The 23,009-nt window shown below is 45.4% G+C and overlaps 2 protein-coding genes across 9 annotated transcripts; both read left to right on the forward strand.

Moving 5' to 3' along the window:
• The first annotated feature begins 1,073 nt into the window (after positions 1 to 1,073).
• On the forward strand, positions 1,074 to 11,976 carry shisa7a (shisa family member 7a). The gene is made up of 6 exons (XM_040166141.2): positions 1,074 to 1,611; positions 3,598 to 5,832; positions 6,330 to 6,484; positions 6,750 to 6,815; positions 7,078 to 7,263; positions 7,463 to 11,976. The coding sequence occupies exons 2-6, from the start codon at positions 5,066 to 5,068 to the stop codon at positions 8,503 to 8,505; spliced, it is 2,217 nt and encodes a 738-aa protein (XP_040022075.2). The 5' UTR covers positions 1,074 to 1,611; positions 3,598 to 5,065; the 3' UTR covers positions 8,506 to 11,976.
• Positions 11,977 to 13,907: 1,931 nt separating this feature from the next.
• LOC120811035 (uncharacterized) lies at positions 13,908 to 23,009 on the forward strand. Of its 8 annotated transcripts, none has more exons than XM_078094892.1 (4): positions 13,908 to 14,481; positions 14,908 to 15,046; positions 16,627 to 17,298; positions 19,405 to 23,009. In XM_078094892.1, the coding sequence occupies exons 3-4, from the start codon at positions 17,079 to 17,081 to the stop codon at positions 21,756 to 21,758; spliced, it is 2,574 nt and encodes an 857-aa protein (XP_077951018.1). In that variant the 5' UTR covers positions 13,908 to 14,481; positions 14,908 to 15,046; positions 16,627 to 17,078; the 3' UTR covers positions 21,759 to 23,009. The 8 variants fall into 8 exon arrangements, with proteins under 8 accessions (XP_077951018.1, XP_077951016.1, XP_040022062.1 ...); XM_078094890.1 differs by having other exon boundaries at positions 14,908 to 15,031; XM_078094891.1 differs by having other exon boundaries at positions 14,053 to 14,317.

The raw sequence follows: 23,009 nt of genomic DNA on the forward strand, positions 1-23,009 counted from the left end.
GCACACCTGGGGGGGTCCACATGACCCTATGCACCGTTTGCAAATACCATTTTGGAAGTGCGAGCCTTCCCCCCATGTGGTATGCAGCTCAACAGCACACCCTCGCTCTTCTGCAGTGAAGCCACGAGATGCAGATGTGAATGAATCTGTTCTGGTGTATCGTGATCAGACCCAAAGGGCGTGCACGCGGGTCTCCCTGCATCACATCGCCGCACGGTGAAATGGTTTCCATTAGGATTCATCCCAGAGGCCTAATGCGTGATCACTATGTTCCTCCGTCAAAAAAAATAATCATTCATGATGCGGAGATCGTGGGGAGGCAGTGACTGTGTGTGTGATGGCGGCACGAAGCCCAACATCTCTTCCCCACCGCCTCCTGCGGATCCCTTCAACCGCCTTTATACCTTTGCAGCTGTGGCCTCTCAAAACTTTACCAAATGTGTGAATTACCAACGCGGGCTCTGATGGACAGTATCCTATCATTCACGCTTCCATTTTTTTTTTTTTTACAGCTTTTGCGCCAATCCTCTCCCCTTCCCCGTTTTCATCGCTTTCATAATTGCCACCAACATAATGACACAGTTGCTGTGGCAACCGTCTCTCTTACTTTCTCCGTGTCTCTGTCACACACACACAGGCGCGCGCGCGCACGCACAAACCCCCTTTTGACTCAGTCATTCAGCTTAATTTACCATTTACCGCCTGCTTTAATTTAGCACCCCCCCCCCTACCTGTTTTATAATTGTGCCAACATAGCTTTAAACATTTTTTAAAAAACTTTTATGAAAGAGCAGCAGCTAAATTCCTGCCCGGTTTTCCCCTCTTCCTCCAGTGCAGAGTCCAGGTGTTGTTCAGTCAATTAACGTAGTCGGATTGGGGGGGTCGAGGGGGGGGGTGAAGGCCACCAGGGTGTGATGACCATCGGGGGACAGTTGAGAGTCTCATCACGCATCAGCCACCAATCACAGCGCGCCCCCACTGGCGGACCTCCGTGAAGACAGTCGCAGTTAGGCGGTGGAACCTAATCTCGCTTGGAAATTATAAAGGGAACCAGCTGCGGTCGATTCCAGATAAAGAAAAGTTTAGATTGAGGGATTTATTTTTCTTCTGTGTGTGTGTGTGTGTGTGTGTGTTTGGGTTCGATTTGGCCTCATTGCGCGTTGAGCTCGTGTTGCATCCCGGGTAGTTGCGCTGTAACTTGTGCTCCTCACACGAAAAAACGGGATTTTCCGACGTAGTGACAGTTGAAACCGCTTCGTCACATGTATCCGAACATTTAAGAACATCTCGTCGGCCTCTCTCACTCTCTCTCTCTCTCACTCTCTCCCTCTCTCTCTCTCTCTCGTTCTCTCGCTGTCTTTTTTCTCCTTCTCTTTCTCTGCCCTCTTTCTACCGAGATGATGGATTACCAATAAGAGCCCAATTGAGATCTGCATCCTCTGTGGGGAAAACCCGTTTGAAACAGGTGTCTGATCCGGGCAACAGTTCCAGGCGTCCTGATCCTCCTCGTGCCACAATAACAGGCTGAGAAGAGAAGCTCCAGAGAAGCAGTGCGCAGGCTCCCCGAACCGCTGCTGCTCTCCGGCATCGAACCCTCAGAGCAGCGCACAGGTAAGACACGACACCGTGCACCTTTTTATTAGTAGTATTATTAACGCCATGCCAATTTACCACAATCGCCCGCAAAAAAACAACTGTCGTGATCTTTTCTGCATGACAAAAAATTTTTTTTTTGCATCAGCTGCGCTCCCGCGAGCTGTCAAACAAAAACATTTGGATGAAAGCTGCGCCATAGAAACGTATTCCTGCCTCGCGCTTCATGACACGTTTTCGTGTATTTGTTTTAAGATCATTTAAGCTTTTACTCGATTGCACATCGGGATGTTGTGAACATATTGTTACCAAGACCGACACACCGACACATCCAGCCGGACTACACTCACAAACACGCGCACCGGCACGGGTACACCCACGCACTCTTAGCTCACTGATACATGCAAGTCATTTCCATTTCCCGCATGCATTGCTCGATTCAACTTGCAACTTGGGATCCAAATAGAATATGGAAATAATTTGTTTTTAATTCGTTGTACTTGAAGTGTCGGAAGGCAAATGCAAAGGCATTGCGCAGCATTTATTGGACTGTTGCGGCAGAAAGACGCCGCGCTGCTTTCACCGTAATTACATGTCATCATTGACATCAATATCACTTGTATCCATCGATTGACCTCAACTGAGACGCATTTCAGTGCGGCTTTTTTTTTTTTTTTTTGCAACAGCGTGTCTAAAGAAGAAGAAAAAAAGGGGGCCATTTTGTTTCATTTCAAACAACCTGTTGAAATTGTTGCACGCCCAGGCGTCTGCATCCTGCAATGAAAGTGAGGGGAGCCCTTTGAATTATTTGCGTTGATGGGCCCTTCTATTGCCAGGAATGAAAGGAATCTGTGGGAATGGGTTGTTTAACCTCCAGTGGCCATGTAACAGTTCTGCATGTGTTTCCCTTCACCCTTCAGTTTCCATCCTCACCCTCTCTCTCTCTCTCTTCCTCTCTACTGCATTGCTTCAGCAGCACCGCGTATAGAAATACCGACAGTCAAACAGTTCGCTTCTACCCCAGGTCGAGGTACTTTTAACACATGGGCTTCGTGCTTTTGGGTGCACGAAGATTGACTCTCCCACGTTTTTTGAATCCTGATCTGAGTTCTCAGCCATGGTTCGAAAAGCTGCAAATGCACATTCATTTTTGGGGAGTGGTTCCAGAACACGTTAAAGCCAAAATGATGTGGGCAGAAAATCTGTTGATGTGAAGATGTGAGCGGCGGCGGCGGCGGCGGCGTTCGTCGTCTTCTCGGGGCAGATGTGACTGTCAGAATCTGGTTGTCCTTAATGGGTGTAGATTGGATTCTGCCTCCCGTCCTTTTTACAGGCTCCTTCACTCACACACAGACAGAGCTGCAGTGCTATTCTGAGAGAGTTAGCTGCCTCAACCCACGCACAGAATCTGAGGAAGGCAGAACGAGAGAGAATAGAGGAGAAGGACACGGAACAAGAGGAATGAAGGAGTGAGAAAGAGACTGTGAAGGAGGTTTAAAGAATTCCCACTATAGTCTCTCCACATGCACGCAACGCCTTTTACAGTTTTACATTTTGCCCCCTTTTAACTGCTCCAACAGCAGCTGATCCACAGTCTCGATTAGCGCTCTTCTGCGCGGCGCTGCCTGCAAATTGCAGGTCTGTTTTTGCGACGCTGTTTGTGTGATGTGCTGTGTTGTATTGGTAAGTGCTGGGAGAAATGTACTTGATTCTGTGCCACCCACACACCGCCCTCCCACTCACGGTCGTCTCTGCATCTATACCTCTGGCTCTTCCCGCTCGCCACAATCTTTTCGCTCATTTAAATCCCTACCCTGCATTTATTCCTCTGCTCTCGTTCTCTTTTTCTCCATCATTTGGCTCCCGCAACACAACAGGCACACCGAGACGCACACGGAGGCCTCTCGCAATGGCCCCCGAAAATGAAATTATTAGAACAAAATGTCTGTGTTGTTGTCAGTGCAGGGATGTCTTTTTAATCATTGCCTCTCACTTGTGTTGCAGCGGACACATTCCAGGTGGGGTCGACGTGTAAACTCGTGTGAGAAAATCTGGAAATCAAGCAGAACATTTAGAGACGACAGAGGGAGACTTTTGAAACAGTCGGTTGGAGAACCGCTGCCTTTTGTGTTTCTCGTTTTTTCTCCCCCTGAACTCTCCTCAGAAGGTCAGAGGAGCATGTAACTGAAACAAGTGGAGCCCTCTGTGATTTCAGCATTCTGTCTCCCCCATCTGTGCCTACTTTCTCCGCTACAGATAGGGACATTTTTGATAATTACATATAATTATAATTTCTGTGGGAGACGGATCTGCCTCTGTCTATTATTGCCAACACCTCCGACACAATAACTTCACACATTTACATATTTCTCAACAAAAGTGATATTCTTTGAACAAATCAGGAATGATTTTACTTCGAGAGACATGTCACATGGAGATGCAATGTCTCATTCAGTTCACATGTAATTAATGATTCCGTTGAATGACGGGTAACTTTTTGTGGCTAAACGCTGAATAGAGAGCATTTAAAATCCAGAACGTTTGCCTCATTTTGCAGCGCTGGGAGTCAGTTCCTTGGTTTATGCTTACTCTTGATTTTCATCTGTTTCAGTCTTCTAGCACTCAAGCTGAGTTTCCCTCATTATCGCCCCCCTGCTCAATCACAGTTGCGGTCGGTACCAGACGACGACGGATGCACATGAATCCAACACCGGAAAAGATTGAGATAAAGAACACGGTGTATCTACAGATGTGGCGTTGAGATTCGTGCTCTAGAGAGGCTCAGCATCCTTAACAGACATCTGTGTCTGTTGACCCCATTTGATTACTTACAATGCTGATAAACCCAATATATAGGAAGTGCGTTATAGATTTCGTAAATAATTTAAGAAAAGAGTTGCAGAAGTGCCAATTCTGAATGTATGTACTTCCGGACTAAGATACAACTGTTTACATTTGATAAAACACGAGCCATAGACTATTGTTCAAGTGCCGTGATCAGCACAGGAATGTAGACTGCCATATTTGATCAAAAATCCTTGCTTCTAATTTTAACTGGCCTTTCAAAAATGTATTTCATCCAGCGCTACGTCAGACTATATGTCCTTTTGCTCTGTGTGAGGTGAAGTGTAGAACAAGGCATTAGGCACTAAAAGGAGGAAGATGTTTTTTTTTTCAATTTGTCCTTTTTACAAAGTTGCATCAATTTTAGTGTTCTTGAGAGGGCAACCGATGAGGTCACACATTCAGAGTTCACGATAAAAAACCCCGATATAATTACTCCAAAAAAAGAGGCTTCAAATTTTATTGTTCAAATTTACTGAATGAAACTACTGATACATCGTCAATATCCATTGGGTCGTACGTGCGCCTTGAATATTTCACATTTTAGTGGGTTAAACTGCAACGGCGGATACAGCGGTGTAACTGCATTGACTCAACACCAGAAAATAGATCTCTTAGTCATGTAAAAATGACGCCCACCACCAATCTCCTAGTCCTCGCTGTCTCCCTGCTCTCCCTCCTTACTGCCCCACTCACCACTGTTGCAGAGACCTCTCCGTCTCCCCCTCCTCGGCAAATAGACCACTCGGAGAGGCCTTTCGCCAGGGAGCCCAGAGCTGGTTCCAGCCCTCCCTCCCTGCTCCTCGCCATGCAGGCCAATATCAGGCCAGCAGCTCTCCAAGGGAGGACCAAAAGCCCCGAGAAACTTCCGGAAACCTCGGAGGGGGTTCTGGAGGCGCCTCCGAGAGCCCTTCCCCAGGTCATGTTTCCCAAGAATGTGACTTCATCGGAAGCCCTCGCCCCTCCCTTGGGTGCCGCCCAGGTGGCGCCCATTCGACCCCGCATGATGGACGGATGGATCGATGTATGTCGGGGTTATTATGACGTCATGGGACACTTTGACAGCGCTTTCAACTGCTCCAAGGACGAGTTCATTTTTTGCTGTGGAACCTGCCACTACCGCTTCTGCTGCCAAGATCGTGGCCAGCAGCTGGAGCAGGAGAACTGTAAAAACTACTACTCTCCGGACTGGGCCAAGCCACAGACCGACACCATGCTGTTGCCGGATGACTCGGGCGACGATCCAGACTTTGATCCTCTGAAGCAGCAGAGCCACAACACGGGCTTCGTCATCGGAGGCGTGATCGTGTTCATGGTGGCTGTCGCTGTGGGCATCAAGGTGGTCTTCAACAAGGTGCAACAGGAAGCCCACCAGAGAGACCTAAATATGCCCAGGTGAGGCTTTGAAAAATATTTGTTCATCACATCTCTGTTCTGAGTTTTGCTACTCAAATTTATACATGAATGCTTTAATGAAATTAGGTCCTCAGAACGCCATAAATGGCCCACATTTATCACCCCGGGCTCAGAATGATGTTAGTCATCGGATGAAACACATTTGTTCTTTTTTAGCGACTGGTTGCTGCAGAATTCGTGGTTGTTTTGATTTCTCCAGGCTCCGTATCTCATACATGGACAATAATCTTGAGAAAAAAGATGCGCATTTACATTTTTGTACAGGTTGCAGTTGTTTATCTGATGGTGGTAGTCGACATATACACAAGGCTAGGTTGACCCTGGAATGGTACTGATTAACAGAGTACTGTTTTATTCTGATTGTGCTTATTCAAGCACTCTTGTGAACAACATAATATGAAAGTCAGCTATTAGCCAATAGTTTATTCTCAAATGAATCTCGTGTTTGCCTTTTGCTCGTTCTGTTGCATCATTAGAGCCCTGGTTGACATGCTGCGGCACCAGTCCAGCCCCGTCCAGCAGGATGAGAGAAACAACAGTGTGGCTCTGGCAGTAGGGGACCCGCAGGGCACCCTGGGGAGACCTCCAAAAAATCTTTACGCCCCAGGACTGCCGAGCAAGGACAACAGATGTGAGAGTTCAGGGTCTTTTATAACATTAGTGAATAGCAAAATGTTTTCTATTTCCCGACATCAGGATCTCTTTGTAGCCATCACGGAAAAAAACTGTATGCTTATTTGAAGATGTTGAGGAGCACTGTGCATGTGAGATGTTGTGAAGGTGAATTGATGCCAAAATGTCTTCCAGTGTCTTTCATCTTTGTATGTTAAAGGACCATTGAACTGGAAATTGCCTGACATCCATTTTGAGCTGATTACCTTGTGTTCTTCTTGCAGTGGGCAATTTGCAACACAATTTCATTCACCCATCAGGCACCAGCCCCAAACACACCGCCACTATCGGTAAGGCAGCTGGTGACAGCCCGGCTCCTCTGTAAAATGCACGTAATCACCACGGTGCTTCATTTTACCTCAGTTTCATTTGAGCTCAAAAGTAGACTCATCAAAATGAGAATAATGATTATCAGAGCTTTTGTTGTTTGTGTTCAAAGCAAGATCAAATCTGTCTGTTCCAGCGAATTTTAGCGGATTCTCACGGTGCGCTATATCCAGAGGCACAAATCTCATTTAACACCCAGTTGTTTTCTCGCCGCGGCCTCTGTAGAACGCACCCCTCGGATGAACAATGCTCAGCTGGCAGCAGGAGGCACCCTGCTTTCCAGTAAACACAACAACACCAAATCCCAGCCGGCCTTCCACCACTCCTTGCACAACCTGGCTCAGCTGCCTCCCTCCTACGAGAGTGCCACCAAGCCTGAGCTCAACAGATACTCCTCGCTCAAACGCCTCGGTAAGTACCTTCATTTCACGAGAAATTAGGATGAATGTACCAGTCTGTCTGCCCTTCTCTTCCCTCGCAGCTGTTCCATGAGCACTGGAGCACTGTGACACTCTTGACACCAGGACACAAAGTGCAGGATGCATCATTATGCGCTGATGCTATTTACTGTGGTGATAAACAATTCAGAGACATTTTGTTTCGCTTACAGAGAAAGGGCTCGATGAGTACTCGTCTGGTTACTGCACCACCAAGAGACGGCCTCACACAGCCCAGCCGGCCCTGCAGTCCTCTCAGCACCATCTCCACTGGGGTGGAGACTACACCCTCAACGGTAGAGGAACCCTCCCGAGGCATGCAATTCGTCCCTGGATCCCGCCGCAGCCTTCTGGCATGCCCGCCTCGCCAACCCCCAACCCATACCCTCTGGATCCCCCAGAGCCCCAGTACAACCCTAATTACGATACTCTATCCAAGCCCCAGAGGAAAGTTAAACCCAATGACCAGTTGCTCAACATGGGAGACGTCCCTGGCAACACAGGGACACTGTCCAGGATGTCCAAGAACCAGCAACATCAGTACTACAAAGCCATGGCCGCCTCCGGCAAGAACTCCAACACACAGACCCTCACCAGGAAGACCCAGGACAGGCAGGAGAGGCAGGACCGGCAGGAGAGGCAGGACCGGCAGGACAGGCAAGACAGGCAAGACAGACAGGACAGACAGGACAGGCAGGACAGGCAGGACAGGCAGGAACGGCTACTCATGTCCCCGGACCACTTGGAAGACAGGATGGGGGTCGGCGGGATGGGGGTCGCGGATCCATACGCCCACACAGGGGGAAATGTCCCCACGCTGCCTCGCCAACAGAAGGCCCAGTCACAGCAAAATGTCTGTGCCACGCCCTCCCTCGACCGGCACCACATGATCAAGATGAATTCTCACCCCACGTCGGGACGAGAGCAGGAGAGGAGCACGGCCATGACGGGGCACATGAGCGGGGGCATGGGCTGGGCGGGCGAGCAGCAGCAGCAGCAGCAACAGCAGCAGCAGCAGCCCGGGCAGGGGGTAGTCATGGGAACGGGAACACTAGGGGGCCACAGTGCTAGGAGGATGGCTTTTGCGGCGAAACGGCAGAACACCATTGAGCAGCTACATTTCATACCGGGGGGAGGAGGAGGTGGGGGGTCGGCAGGAAGTGCAGGAGGGAGTCAGGGGATCAGGACGGGGAGTAAAAATGAGGTAACGGTGTGAGGTTTGTGCCTAATGTAGAGTTTACCCCTCATCAAAGATATGGGAACAGATCACCCTTCTACACCTAACTGTTAGATCATCAGCTACAAGAAATACAACTAGAAGTATAAAGTACAGTAATACTACAACATGTTAGGACTAATCCAATTATCTACCAATTATCTACCAATTAAATAACTAATATTATTAATTAAATAAAAATCTAGATGGGGAATATCCATTCCAATTAACCTACATCAGCCATATTTTGTAAAAGAAATTGCCATATTGCCATAAACAGCGGTGCCATTGTTGTAGATAGACTGACTCGAAGGGTGACAAAACCAACATAAGTGTTGTTCATAATTTAGTTTTTATAATTGTTTTTCAAACGTACTCAGGAGCCATATTAGATAAGGAACATATATACTGTATATATATATATATATATACATACATTTATACATATATGTATATACATATATGCGTATGTATATTCTTATATATATGTATATGTGTATATACATATATGCGTGTGTATATTCTTATATATATGTATATGTGTATATACATGTATATATGTATATACATATTTATGATAAAGATGAGAAACATCTGGAATATTGTCACAGCATTCAATTGAGCCAACCTGCTGGACTGTCGGCCTGCTCGGCTCTTGCCAACAATGATTCATCAAACTGAACCTCCCGGGGGAGAAGACTGGTGGACCAGATGAGTGTGAATAAACCGTGTGCCTGATGAGGGGATTTGGAGATCTGACACCTGAACCTCATCCTGACGCAGGGAGGAAGGACGGATATTTGTTGCTTCCCATGTAAACGAGCGGACGAGCCGGGGGCTGTTTCTTAGTGGGACACTGCAGCCCGACGCTGTTACCGGGAGCTGAGAACACGGACGTAACCACATTCCCGATCTGACGCCTGGGTTGCCTAGTTTTCCATGTGACCTTAGATCCGAACCCCCAGAGGGACTCACAAACTGCCCAATGTTTCACCACAGGAGTGTAAACCGATGTTCGAGTACGTTATGGGACAGATTCCCCTAATGTTCCCATCTCAAGATCAGGACCAAACCGTAAAAAACGATGGGCAACCAAATAATATAGAGCCATCCGTCATGTTATTACAAAAATATCTTGACACAAACATAGAAGCGCCGAGAGACGCATGTGTTCAGTTTACCAATAAAAAGGCAACTTGCTTTGCTGCAGGTGGTGAACGGAGACCAGAGGTTTTTCTACAGAGCACAAATGAATTGACCGTGACGCAGAGGTTGCACTTACACCACTGTACTTCAAAGCCATTTATGGAGAAACTAAAGAAAAATTCCACAGAGGAAGCTCGTCTGACAATCACCATTTTATTATTCTCGCCAGGTGACAAATACAAGTCAGAGATATTTTGTACAGTCAAAGGATTGGCTTCAGAGTAAGCCAAAAAAACCTGAGTCAGGAGAGAGAGGGCAACTTGAAGCTTTCTCCTGCCTGGCTCAGTACGGCGTGAGAGACTCGGATGGTTAGGAAGCCCTCCCCAACCTCAAGAGGAAGAACTTGCTGTATCATAACGCACTTCAGCCAGTTATAGAAACAAAACAACAAAAAACAGAAAAGAAAAAACCTTCATCAATAACAACGCTTATCAATACTAAGGGCTATCCTATCCTATATACTGTAGTATGTGATATCTGTGGTCCATATACAATGGTATCTCTTTCTCTTGATTTTGTGTTGATATTGTCATGATGTATTAAGTATTAATGTGTACAAAAAACAAGAGCAATTTAAGCACAGTTCAAAGAGAAACATAAAAAACTTTGCACAAATCCATCCCCTGATATTTGCACCAGATACAGACATCTGTATCGTGTCCTCAAGGTTTACATTCTGTACAAGTACGGCCGACATTGTGACTGATCAATTGGGAGGATTGTATTGAGAGGATTTTTTAAACGTGAAATCGAAGATAATTACGCGAATCAAGGAAGGAACTCGTTACTGCTTGGCTTCTTTTTAGTCACGTGAAAGGGTACAGAGATGAAATACTAACAAACAGAAACACAGATTTCCTTTGGACAATCTTCCTATACACAGTGCTCAATGTAGTTGTTATGAATATGATGGAGTGTTATTATTAATGATTATTATAACTGTTACGGTTATTATTAACAATTATCTTATCGTGTGATGTTCTTTTACTTGGTGGGATTTAAGTGTTTATTGTTTTTAGAGTGACTAGCATTCTCACGACTAGTTTTTTTTTTTTTCATACATCTGATCGTAAGTTCAAGTTTTTAAAGACATTCTAAATCTTGATGCATGCCCGCTCCATTTCACTGGCAGGCAGTTACAGTATGCCTGGATCTGAAGGTCATCAAATGCTTGTATGCCCAATTTTCCAGCTGGATGTTCTGTGCCTAGACATTGGCCTTATGACTTGTCGATCTCAAGTGATTACTTAGGTTTCCACTCGGGTACAAAAATTTCTTTTGAAAAAATCTGCAGCCTTCTAAAATGTATGTGTAGACGGCGGTGTTTTACAGACCACTGAGGGTTAGATGTGTGTGTGTGCGTGTGTGTGAGACAGGCCAGTAGTTGCTGGAGCAGCAGCCCGACCCACTAACATATGCGTCGTACACATTATCCCATGATGCCATAATGTATGTGTTTTTCGATGAATGTTTATCGAGTGGAGAAAGATGGAGGTCTAATGGAAACCTGAAAGCTTTGAGTGTCTTTTTCAGGGAAACGGGACAGGTGAAATACAGTAGTATAAGATTTTTTTAATAGAGCCACAAAAGGTCTGTAGCAAAGTCTGTAATATATCACAAGCCATATCCATCAAAACTCATTATCACAATTTTATAAATGGTTAATCTAATTTGTGAAAGTATTGTATTTTGTATAGCTAGTACAATCAGAATATTTTGAGTGATCTCTTCAACATTAATTTGAGGATTCAACAAATTATGTGTTCGTATTTAATGAATTGTACAGTGCCAAACTCATAACATTTTGTTGTCTTTCTATTGTCATAGCCTCCTACAAGACGACACAGGGTATTTATTTTTCACAACCGACAACTAACAGATGGGCAAACCAGCTAAAGAGCTTAAAAAAGAAATGAATGAGTATGGTGTGTGTTTTTACCATTATGAATTCATTTAGAGAGAGGATGGTTAATGGCCACCTGAAGTGTAAAGTATTATTAAGAGTTAATCGTATGGACTGGGATACTGTCCATTAATTTAATTCATGGATTTATTTTCATGCCTATAGATTTTAAAACAACCCTTTTGTTGTTCAACACATCGACCCCCTTGGATACGACAGTAACTCACAAAGAATTTGTATAATAAAGTTGGTGGGAAAAAAAGTTTTGCCATTTATTATAGAGTGTAAGGTTCTTGCATTAATGTTCTTGAATTATTATTATTAATTATTATGAATGTTATAATAATAAATAATAACCAAGACACTGTTTTCTTTCATTAAGTGATATATTTATAATTCTCTGGAATATTTTAAAAATATTCTTCTATTATTTGGCCTCACACTCTTTTCTTGAAGGGGCAAACATTAAGGCACATTGCACCGTACAGTGACATAATATTAATACTGGTAAACTGGGCTGTAAGACTGTTACTGCACTTGGAGGCGTTTACCCTGGATGCTCACACAAATCTAAAACAATTTAGCAATATATCAGAGTTTAGTTAGACATCTATGTTCATTGTTTGCAATTCAGGACAATCTTAAGCAGGACTAATTGAATGTGTAATCTATTTAAAGTGACTCTATTCACAATAAAACACAATGAGTTAGGCCTGCGTCACTGTTTCAGGCGAGGTCTACTGTATGTTTTCTGGAAATAATTTAGTTCAACATCAACGTTTGCTAAATGCTGAATAAAAAAGAAATTTCAACTAAAGATCTTGCAGTGAAATACTAAGTTATACAAGTGAAATGCACTTAAAATATCAAAAGTAATCATTAAGCAGAAAATTAGACGATTAATACTGTTGTATCACAAGATAAAAGGATCCAACCAGAAGCAACGGCTCTACATTGACAAAAAGCTATTAGTCTTCTGTTTGTTAGTGAACACACCGAGTGGCTCTCTGATACAACCCCACATCAGTATGTGAGATATTGTATAAGCACATTAACGCTACACAGTACCTGTGGGAGTGGGCAACTGGGCTTTTAAATGAAACGAAAAGGCAAACTTTGTCTTCATATAATTCACAGCTTCAGACCATCTGAGTGCAGAGTTATATCATCAGTACCTGCTGGATCCTTAGAGTGAGGTGAGGGCTACGCAGCTCATATTTAAAACCTCCGGTGAATACATTTATTACACTGAGACGTATGAAGGCGTGAATAAAAACGCAGACGGTAACACTGTACTGATAGAAAAATGATTTTCACTGGCGGTCCACAAAGAGCATGGACAATATTATGTTTGATTTAGGCCTGGCTGCCGCTGCCGCTAATGCACTGCGATCATTGTAGTTTGCACATTTCACCACCAGGAAGTTCAGCTGCTCGTCGGCTCTGTCTGAGACAAAACCTGCATGAAACCTTCCCTCAAAATATATTTTAATTTAAAAGAAAAAGCTGCCTAAACAGTCCAACCCCTGTCACCATTCGTACCAATGCATTATCACATATCACACAGACAGCTTTCAGTAAAAACATAAATAAAGTGCTTCCTGCAGGCTCTGTCTGCAAGAAGCATTTTATTTACATTTTATTATATTTTCTGTCTGACGGGCATCCTAACATAACACAGGCATGATTACCATCCTTCAATTCAGAGAGGCACAGAGCTCATTCATTTATTTCTGATTGTGACGTAATTAATTACTGGATATGTGTGATGAGCCTGATGTTAAGTTCCCTACAACTACTCAAATTTATTCATATTTCTAAAAAAATTGTATTGATGTAGAGTCTATGAATAAAGTTTTGTGTAGAACAGTTTGGGATAAAGGAACACAAGTATTCTTGTAGATACTACCACATACCTTGTTACAAACTACAAACAAACAATCAAATGGGACTGAGAATACTCTAATAATACGTTTTACTTTGTAATAACAATTATTACAAAATATATTTACATTATTTATGTGCACATCTTTAACGGTTTCTTTACACCTGTATCTGTAAAATACATATTAATTATGATTGGCTGTTAAAAGATAAAATCAGATAGATCATTAACAATTGGGTTCAAATCCCTGAGGACCTGTTTTCTAGAGCCACGGAGATCATACCTGGGATAGCGTTTATTAAAGTAATCATCGATGTGTGACGTAACCTAATAAGAAAGATTTGGAATTAAAACTATAAATAAACACTATTCACTTGACGCTATTTATTTTTTTTCGTTATCTTCAAAACCACTGAGACCGGGTCACCTTTCACGTAAGCGGGCAGAGAGGGTCGTGGAACTGGATCTAAACTAATTTTGGTAACTTTTACCAAATCAGAACGAAACTAATGATATGAATGCGTCGCGTTTGAGGGAGACGTTCCCCCGTTTAGCGGCGCAGTGGATCCGCTGTGCGCCCTGTGCAGCCACCCGTGAGCCCCGCTCGCGCTACCCGGAAATATTACAAGGGCCGGAAAGGACCGATGTTAAGGGAGCACACGTCACTCACTTTTACCCAAAAAATATCATCACCGACCATCCAATTTGGTCTCGGCCGTTGAAAATCTCGAGCAAAAGCTCCAAGTCGACGCGAACGGCGGACACCGAACGGCGAGGAGGCGCCCGCGGCTCGGCGTCGATTTCTTTCGCGGAACCGTGTAAGTGTTCGCTCGGGAGCTCAGCATCAGTGAAAATGGGCCTGGCTAACGACTGGAAAACAGCACGCAGAAATGGAAGCGGCCGATAGCTCGCTAGGCAGTTGGAAGAAGGCGTGACAGGCCTCATCCTGCGCAGCGACTGTGCCCCGCGACTCAACGCGTCGGTAAACATTCGCCGATTATAGGTTACGCGTGTGTGTTTCTGCGCTAACGGCGGCCTCGTTGTGTCAACGGCGGTCGGCGGGCTTTTTTTTTTTTTTTTTTTTACACTGGAGAGAGAATCGCAAAGATGGCTAACGTTAGCTGCTGCCGCGGCGGCGCTGCAGACTGCGTGTAGGCACCGAATGGCTAAGCACGCCGAGCTCGTGTAAAAAAAAAAAAAACTAAAAAAAACGAGAAGTTTCGAAAATGCAAACGCGTCCAATGTTATCCTGCTCTTTTTTTTTCTTTCCAAAAGTGAGCCAACACTAATGCGGGATGCTTCCTCGAGTGCATCCGTTATTACTTGCGCCTGTGAGATGCCGCTAATGTTTACACTGTGCAGCGGGTCTGATACTGATGTTCATTTCTGCTCTTCTTCTTCTTTGCAGGACCGGTGATTTCTTTTTTTTTTACGGTAAAATGAGAGCCGGTCGAATATGCGATAGATTATCACCCCCATCTGCCCGGGGAGCTCAGTCCCCACTCGGTTCATCACGTCGATTAGAGGAAACGGTAAGATACAACGAGGTGAGCAAAAGCACATTCAAACCGAGCGAATGCCGGAGGCGGTGTAACGTTACTTCTGCCTCTTCACACCGGCAGAACAACGGTACATGTGAACGCCAGCGACTATTGATTCACGTTTATTAAAAGTAATTTATAACGCAATAGTTAAGGGATTCATATCCCTTTTTTATTAACTAGAGTAAAACGTGAATTTAGGTGTATTTGTTGATTAAAATAAGAGGAGTGTCATATATGTCAATAATTGACACTGCACATAGAGAGTAAAGATCCAACAAAATTCAGTTTAGTATAATTATTGCTATGTATATCTATAAAAAATAATGTATTGACAGGATGAATTATATATAATATGGAAAATCCACAATATGAATGGATGTAACTTGATATTTACAGGCCAGTCATCATCTTAACGCACCTAAAGGAATGGGGCAGCATCTGATACTGTGTAATCCCCCCCACCATTTCAACTCAGTCAGATAGACCACTTCTAATATTCATCTTCTAAAACAAAGCCCATTCGCATCGACTGCATTTTGACATTACAGTTTAAAGCGACTATTTGGTACAAAACAAACTAAAACCTAAAAGAAAAGGCAATGATGAGCATTGTGCTAAATGTTAACCCCCAAAAACAGTTAACTTTCCTGTGGTAATAATCACAGACAATGATTTTCATTACATAGTACAATGTATTAGGATTGCCACTACTATAAGTATAACCAAAAGCCAAGTGTTCTCTGTTACGTCTACGCCTCTCTGCTGTCAATCATCTTCCTCAAAAACATTTGGTGGTTACGTATTGGGTATTTATACCGTACAAAATAAAGTATGAGATAATGCCCATCACTGAACCGCTGCAGCAGGGCGGTCGGTAAGTCCGTGTATAACAGTGTTATAAATTGGGGCCATATATCCAAGGTACTTTTTGTTAAATAAGCAATGTCTGCCTCCTTTCACCGCCGGCCTTAATGGCTGAGACCTTATATGAACTATATGTGTAGACAGTAAGAATGATGACAGTAACTTTTGCCTCCTTAAAGATGTACCTTATGATAAAAAGAATTGGCATTCATGCAACAATTCTGGTTGTGCTGCAATCCAGCAGAACCACATAATGGTAAGTTGTTCCAAAACATAAAAGATTGCATATGTTTATTAGCATGTAGGCGTTCCTGTCAATGTAGATGGATATGTAGAGAGAACTTGAATTGTTGAAATTAGTATTCCTTCACCTCGCGTGGACATAAATTGTAAATAGACTTTAAATTGTACTTTGGTCGTTTAAACTAAAGGGCTAATTGCCTCACAGCTGCAGCATGAATTATACACTAGTAAGAACTGAAACTTGAGAAAAGTAACAATTTCTGTTGTCAAATCTGATGTATTTGTAGAATAAAGATGGCAAATCTCTTGCAATATTACAGTACAGACTTTAAATAAAGTCAAAATAGACTCACCTTAACAGATAGGGGTCACCTCCGTATAGGCTGAAGGCCTCTTTTCAAAAGACCGCTAAATCTGGTTTTGAAGTTCTGTTCCCCTCGATGACTTTCATCCCTTCTTTGAATTTGTTTTTCCAGCTGTAGGATCGTCTTGGCTGAACACGGATGAGGAATCTTGCTTAGATGAAGGATAATGTCAACGCAGTAACTCTCAAAGGAAACAAGAAGTCATTTGAACTGCTTCTCAATAAAAGCTACACTAAGCATTTTTAATATTAGGTGGAACTCCTCTACCTGTCTTAAAGACACTTTTACCCTTTGGTCCTAAACTCGTCTTCCCGGCCACCCCACTCATTTTGGAAGTAGAGTGTGGGCAGTGGATAATCATCAGGGAGTAACGGCACCAGAAGTAAACTATCTGGAGGGACAAACTTAAGATTTAAGACATTCAACTAGTTCTGGAAAATATAGTAGCATAGCCTCACTGTTAAGGTACAGTTTGTCTCTCACCAGTCAGTGCTGGGATCATTGTTGCCGCCCCTAGTGCTGGAGGTTTGGCCCGTGCACCCCCATGTGCCAGTGAGTGGGAAATGTTCCAATTTGGAAAATACAATCTGGACATTATAGAGATGTTAAGTGGGCATCAGGCCCACCAGTTTAAAGGCCTCGGCTTAGATCGACAACTACAGCATCAGCAGCAAGTGCAACTTCACCAGCATCAACTCCAGCAGCAGCAGCAGCAGCAGCAGGCTGAGTCTTCTGGAGCTCTTCTGTCTGGACTTGGCTTGGGACCCCTGCAGGGGTCAAGAGGTAACGCCTTTTCTGATTCTGCCTCCATTTTTGCCAAGATGAGTGCCCCTCCTCCCCCACCTTTACAACAACAGCCGTCCTCATCTCAGAGCTCTCGTTCAAAGTCAAGCAAGATGAGCAGCAGCAGCAGCAGCTCAAGCCATTCTTCAGGCTACCCGCAGTTCCTGCGCTCTTTCCACCCGTCTGAGGCAGCACTAGCACAGGAGCAGTTACACCCAGGTGTAGGGCGTTTTGAGCACTTTGCTGGGGGAAGTAGCAGTAGTGGGAGTGCTGGGGGATTAGGAGGAATAGTAACATCAGCACCTCCACCCCCCCCTCCTCTGCATCCAGGCCTCTCTGTCCCCCAAGCATCATCTGGTCCCTCCTCTTCCTCTCCTTCCACTTCAACATCCGTGGCCACCTCTAACAACCCTCCTAGCAGCAGTGCAGTCAGCTCATTGGGGCATCAGTTGGTTGGGGCCCAGTCTGATGCGCGAAGCCTTCACCAACAATTTAGTTGCATGTTAGCTGCTAATCAGTATTTCCTCTCTGGGGTGCCTTCTAATGCTAGTTTAGAGCAGTTTCTTGTTCAACAGGGAACCCATAACCACCTAGGGCTTGGTTTAAGTCAGACAGGCGGAGAGCCCGGTTCTAGTTTAGCTCCGCCTCCCGCTTTGCATTCATCACACTCACATGGCCACCCCACTCCCCAGTCACACCAGGCTCCACAGCAGCCGCCCCAACAGCAACAGCTTCCACCTCACACCCTTTCTCATCCTCACGCTCATTCCCATCCCCACCACCCACTCCACCCAGGCTCCCATTCCTCATCACTGGGTGGCTTTGACTTCCAGGGCATCCCTGTACTGTCGTCGAATCAGATAGCCTCTCTGATGCAGCAGGAGGCAGGTTTGCCGCTCCCCTTGCCGCTCCATTTATCCTTATCTAAAGATGACGGAAAAGGGGAAAGTAGTGGAGGTGGAAGTAATAGTAGCGGCGGCAGTAGCAGCAGTAGGAGGAAGAAAGCAATGGCTGGCTATTTGCCACAGAGAAAATCTGAAAGCAGTAGTAATAACACCAGTGGCCATGGCCACGGTGGTAATCCCACTAGTAGCAGTAATGGTGGAGGGCTTAGTCATGGTCAGCCCCCAGCTTTGATTGGGAGCGGGGTTGGTATATCAAATATGGGTGGAGACCCATCATCCCTACTTGCCTCGTCATCTTCATCCTCATCAGTAGTTTCTTCCTCCTCCTCCTCTGCCCGCTCTTCCACTGCTGCCTCAGTACTGGTTACTAATGATTCTCACCTTCCTAAATCTGATAACCACAGCTCAATGCAACCCAACAACACAGAGTCTGATTCAGAGCCTGTTTATAGCTGTGGAGAGTGTGGCAAAAGCTTCCCTCACCTTTCAAGCCTTCGGAGGCATTTGCGCATGCATGAGCCAACCACTGCAGGTACTAGCAATTCTTCTTCCACTGGCCCAAACCCCATTCACATTAAAGCACTGTCTGACCCAAGCCTTCCTCATTCGACCCAAGAAACTCCCCCGACCCCAACCAATTCTTGTCCTAGCCCAGACAAAATATTTAATTGCCCTGATTGTGGCAAAGGCTTTAAGAAAAAGGGCCACCTCCTGCAACATGGTGTTATACACTCTTCAGCCCGCCCATATGGCTGCTCCACGTGCTCTCGGGCTTTTAATCGTAGAGAGTCACTGACACGCCACGAGAAGATACATGAGGAAAAGCCATTCCGATGTCCCGCCTGTGGTCGTGCCTTCCGCGAGAGCACCTCTCTACTCAACCACGCTGCCTCAGGCACCTGCGGCAAGCCAGGTAGGGGACCCAAACAAAGGGGCAGCAAGACAGGATCTGATGGTGAGGACAGAGTCGGGGGAGAGGGTGGAGGAGGTAACGGAGGAGGGGGAACTTATCAGAGCAATAGAAGGGTTATTTATGGGAAAACTGAGGAAGAAGATGGTGTAATCATTGTGGGGGAAGGAGAACCAAAATCAGGTTTAGGATGTGATGGTCTGTTTCAGTCTGGAAGGGGAGTTAATTCAAATGACAGGGACAGAACAGATGCTAAATACGCCACTGACTACTCTCGGAATCGTTACACAGGCTACCATGATGATCATCGTTCTCAAGGTAATCCATCTCCATGCTACTCTGGTGCCTCTCCCTGTGGAAGTGGGATGGCGGGCCCAGCTCTGAGAAAGGCACCCTTGGCTCCAACACTGCATCCACACTCACAGAGCCACAACCAGCACCACCATCCGCAGCAACAGCCCCACCTGCCCCTTTCTTCTCTACTGGATGACTCAGAGGATGATGTCACTAGCTCTGTCAATAATGCAATCTCTGCTATAACAGCGGCTAGTAACAGTGGAAATAGAGGGGATGATAGGGGAGACATCATAGGAGGTCTGCTAGGTGGTCTTGGTTTAGGTCCTCTGGGCTCACCTTCATCAACATCTGGTTTAGATAAGAATTTCCGAGGTGGTGGGAGCCAGGAGGCTATGAGCAGCAACCCACAGAACCCTACTGCCAAACCAAAACGTCCCCGTAAACCCCGAGCTAAGAAGGATCCGGCAGCCGGTGGACAACCCCCCAAACGCAGGCAATACACCCCCAGAATGGGCCCCAGTGGCCTGCCACGCACTCACCTGTGCAGCGTCTGTGGGAAGGGATTTGCACGTCGCGAGACCCTACGCAGACACGACCGCATCCACACAGGAGAGAAGCCCCATCACTGCACTGTTTGCGGGAAGTATTTCAGAGAGGCTTTTCACCTCAGCAAGCATCAAACAGTCCACTCTGGGGCTAAGAATTACAAATGCAGCATCTGTGGGAAAGAGTTTGGTTACTCCCAGAGCCTCAGGAGGCACAGTAAGCTCCACCAGAAAGGGGAGCTGGAAGAGGTGCCCACAACACCAGCTGCGGATAACCTCAACAGCTTTAACCCTAACCCTCAATGTAGCGTGGCCCAAGACAGGAGCCAGAACCAAGCACCAAGCACTTCCTCCTATTACTCCTACCCGCAAGATGTCAAGCCTCAAGACACCAACCCCCAGTCGCAGCCTCCACCCCCACCTCCGCCTCGACTCTACACCTGTGCTATATGCTGGAAGTCCTTCCGCCACCACTTCCACCTGACCGCCCATCACCAGACGGTCCACGAAGGTGGGGGCGAAAAGCTCTTTTGCTGTGAGTTATGTGGAAAGGCATTTGCCTACTCCAACAGCCTCACCCGGCACAAGCAATCGCAGCATGGGTTGACCCGCGCGGACGGGCCTAATCCGCAAGAAGGCAACAGTGGCTCTGGAGACAACAGGGGTGGCAGTGATGTGAACCAGTCGACATCAGAGAGCGAGGCTGCCACCAATGCCCTGCTGCAGATGGCGCCTTCCACCGAAGGCCACGTAGGGCAGAGTCTTAGTGTCGTCACTCATAGCCACCAGCAGCCACCCCCGCAACCACCGCCGGGTTACTCTCCTCTCTTTTATGACGCTGCGGCCCAATCGTCAGCCTCTAATGCTCAAGCTTACTCTCAGCCTCTGCCTCCAAACTCTACAATCATGGCCCCCCAGCACCCGCATTCCCCGGCCGGGGTCAAAGGAGAGCACATATATCCAGCTGGGTCCCGCAGCCGCACGCTCCACACCACAGCCCCGTTCCAGCCCCTTACGGAACTGCCCTCCACCGAACATCATCACCTGCATCATCATCATCATATCTCCCACCATCATCTCCATCATCAGTCAAGTACCCAGTCCCACCAGCACCTCGACTGCAACATCCAGTTGTCACATGATGACATGAGGCAACACAAGAAGAAAAAAAAAAAGTCCAACAGGAGAGAATGGAGGGAAAATAAATGGGATAACCAAGATCTAGTCAGATTGGATGGAAACAGAAAGAAGAGAAAGATAAGTTGTACAGTGAGAAGGAAAATTAATAAAAAACAAGGTTCTCTTCGTTTGACAATTAGGCGAGGAGAAGGATCAGGTAGTGGTGCGTATAAGCTTGTCAACACTGGGGGAATGAAGGTGCAGATCCTCTCGTCTCTCAAAGTCCCCGTGAAACGTTTCGGCTGCCCCATATGCCCCAATTCTGTGTTTTCCCGTAAAGCGGGACTGCTGGTCCACATGGCAGTTAAACACCCGCAGAAAGCCTCGACCACTCAGGAGCGACTCAGGTGCAGCGTCTGTGGCAAGCAGTCTCACAGGGCTTTGTCGGCCTTCATCCACCGGGCCTCCCACCGGGCCAGAGGGACGTTCTCCTGCCGACGCTGCGCCACTCGCTTCTGGAACGCCACGTTGCTCCTCAGGCACAAGGTGTCCTGCCGCCGCAGGGCCAAAGGACTCCAGCGAGGAGACGCTAACAGGCTGAAGCTTTCAAAGAGGCCAGGAGAGAGGCCGACCCAAGGGGGTCAGGAGGAGTTCCCGTATCTACAGGGGCCCTATAGATACTGAGCGTCTCGGTACCAGTAAAGCGTGGCACACCAGTGTGATATTTCAATTTCAAAAATGGGAAGGCGAGGAAAAAAAAAAAAAAAAGGGACATAAAAAGGCAAATGCTGCCTTTTAGGATAATATTCTTTGGTCTCTGTTGACATCTACTCGCTGACTTTTAGAATGAGTGTGGTAACAACTGCTGTAGAGCATCCTATAAAATTTCAACAGAAATTCTTCCAGATTATATTGGAAGGTGTTTTCAAAGACGTGACTGTTTCCATAGGTTCATTAACCCCTTAAGTGCATTGACACTATGCTTGACTGACACTGTGCAGTTACTAGACAAGTTTAGGTGAAATTACCTGCTAATGTACTTCTCTCCTTCGTAACTAGACTCCCTGCTGCACCTCCTGCTGTATGATAAACGTCTCTGCTGTGTATTTTGTCTTGTTGGTTGTTCACTTAGAGGCTCTAAGGATCTTTTTTTCTTTTTTTTTAACAATGTAAAGTGCATTTATTAGGAGTAGGGACATGAGGACAAAGACCTTTTGTTAATAGTTTGTCAGTGCATGTTTGTTCTCTGGTTTTTAGCTGAGGTTGTGAAATTGCTCCTACAGTATGTGATGGTTTATTCAGTACATGCCCAAAAGTTTGTAGTGTTAAAACGATATAAAAGTTGCTCACATATAGATAAAATGTCTAAGTTGCTGGTAATTAGCATTTCAAGGTTCCCTCTCCCGCCAAAATGAAGAAACTTACAAAAAGCCTTGCTTAGTATGTTCACTCACCACTCATTTGCGATATTCCTAGCTTTTATACCAAGAGACTGAAAACAGGTTAAACAAGTGGACTGTAACACATGTTTATCTCATGTTATTTGTATGCTCTTTTTGGCAGTGATTATTTCTACAGTACTTTACGGTGTGTTAAAGACAAGGACCTATATCATGATAGAAACCAATTTAATATTCCATGTATTTATGTGTGTAACCCAATCAGTCTTCATGCCAATCTTATACTTAACCCCTTCTACTGTTTTACTTTTTGCTCAGTTGCAATCATGTTCTTACTGTTTAGCCTTTTTTTCTTCCGAAGTTTTAAGTACATCATGTCACTTTATTCACATATGAAATGTTCATACCCCTGTCAAACTTTTTCTTTTTTTTTTCTTCTAAAGAAAAATGATAGTTTTAGTATATTTCTATCACATTATTTACTGAAAAGTCAGTAGTTGATTATATTTCAGCAATGAATAAACCTTAAGTGTAA

Source organism: Gasterosteus aculeatus, chromosome 20, assembly GCF_964276395.1.
Source record: "Gasterosteus aculeatus chromosome 20, fGasAcu3.hap1.1, whole genome shotgun sequence".
NCBI lineage: Eukaryota > Metazoa > Chordata > Actinopteri > Perciformes > Gasterosteidae > Gasterosteus > Gasterosteus aculeatus.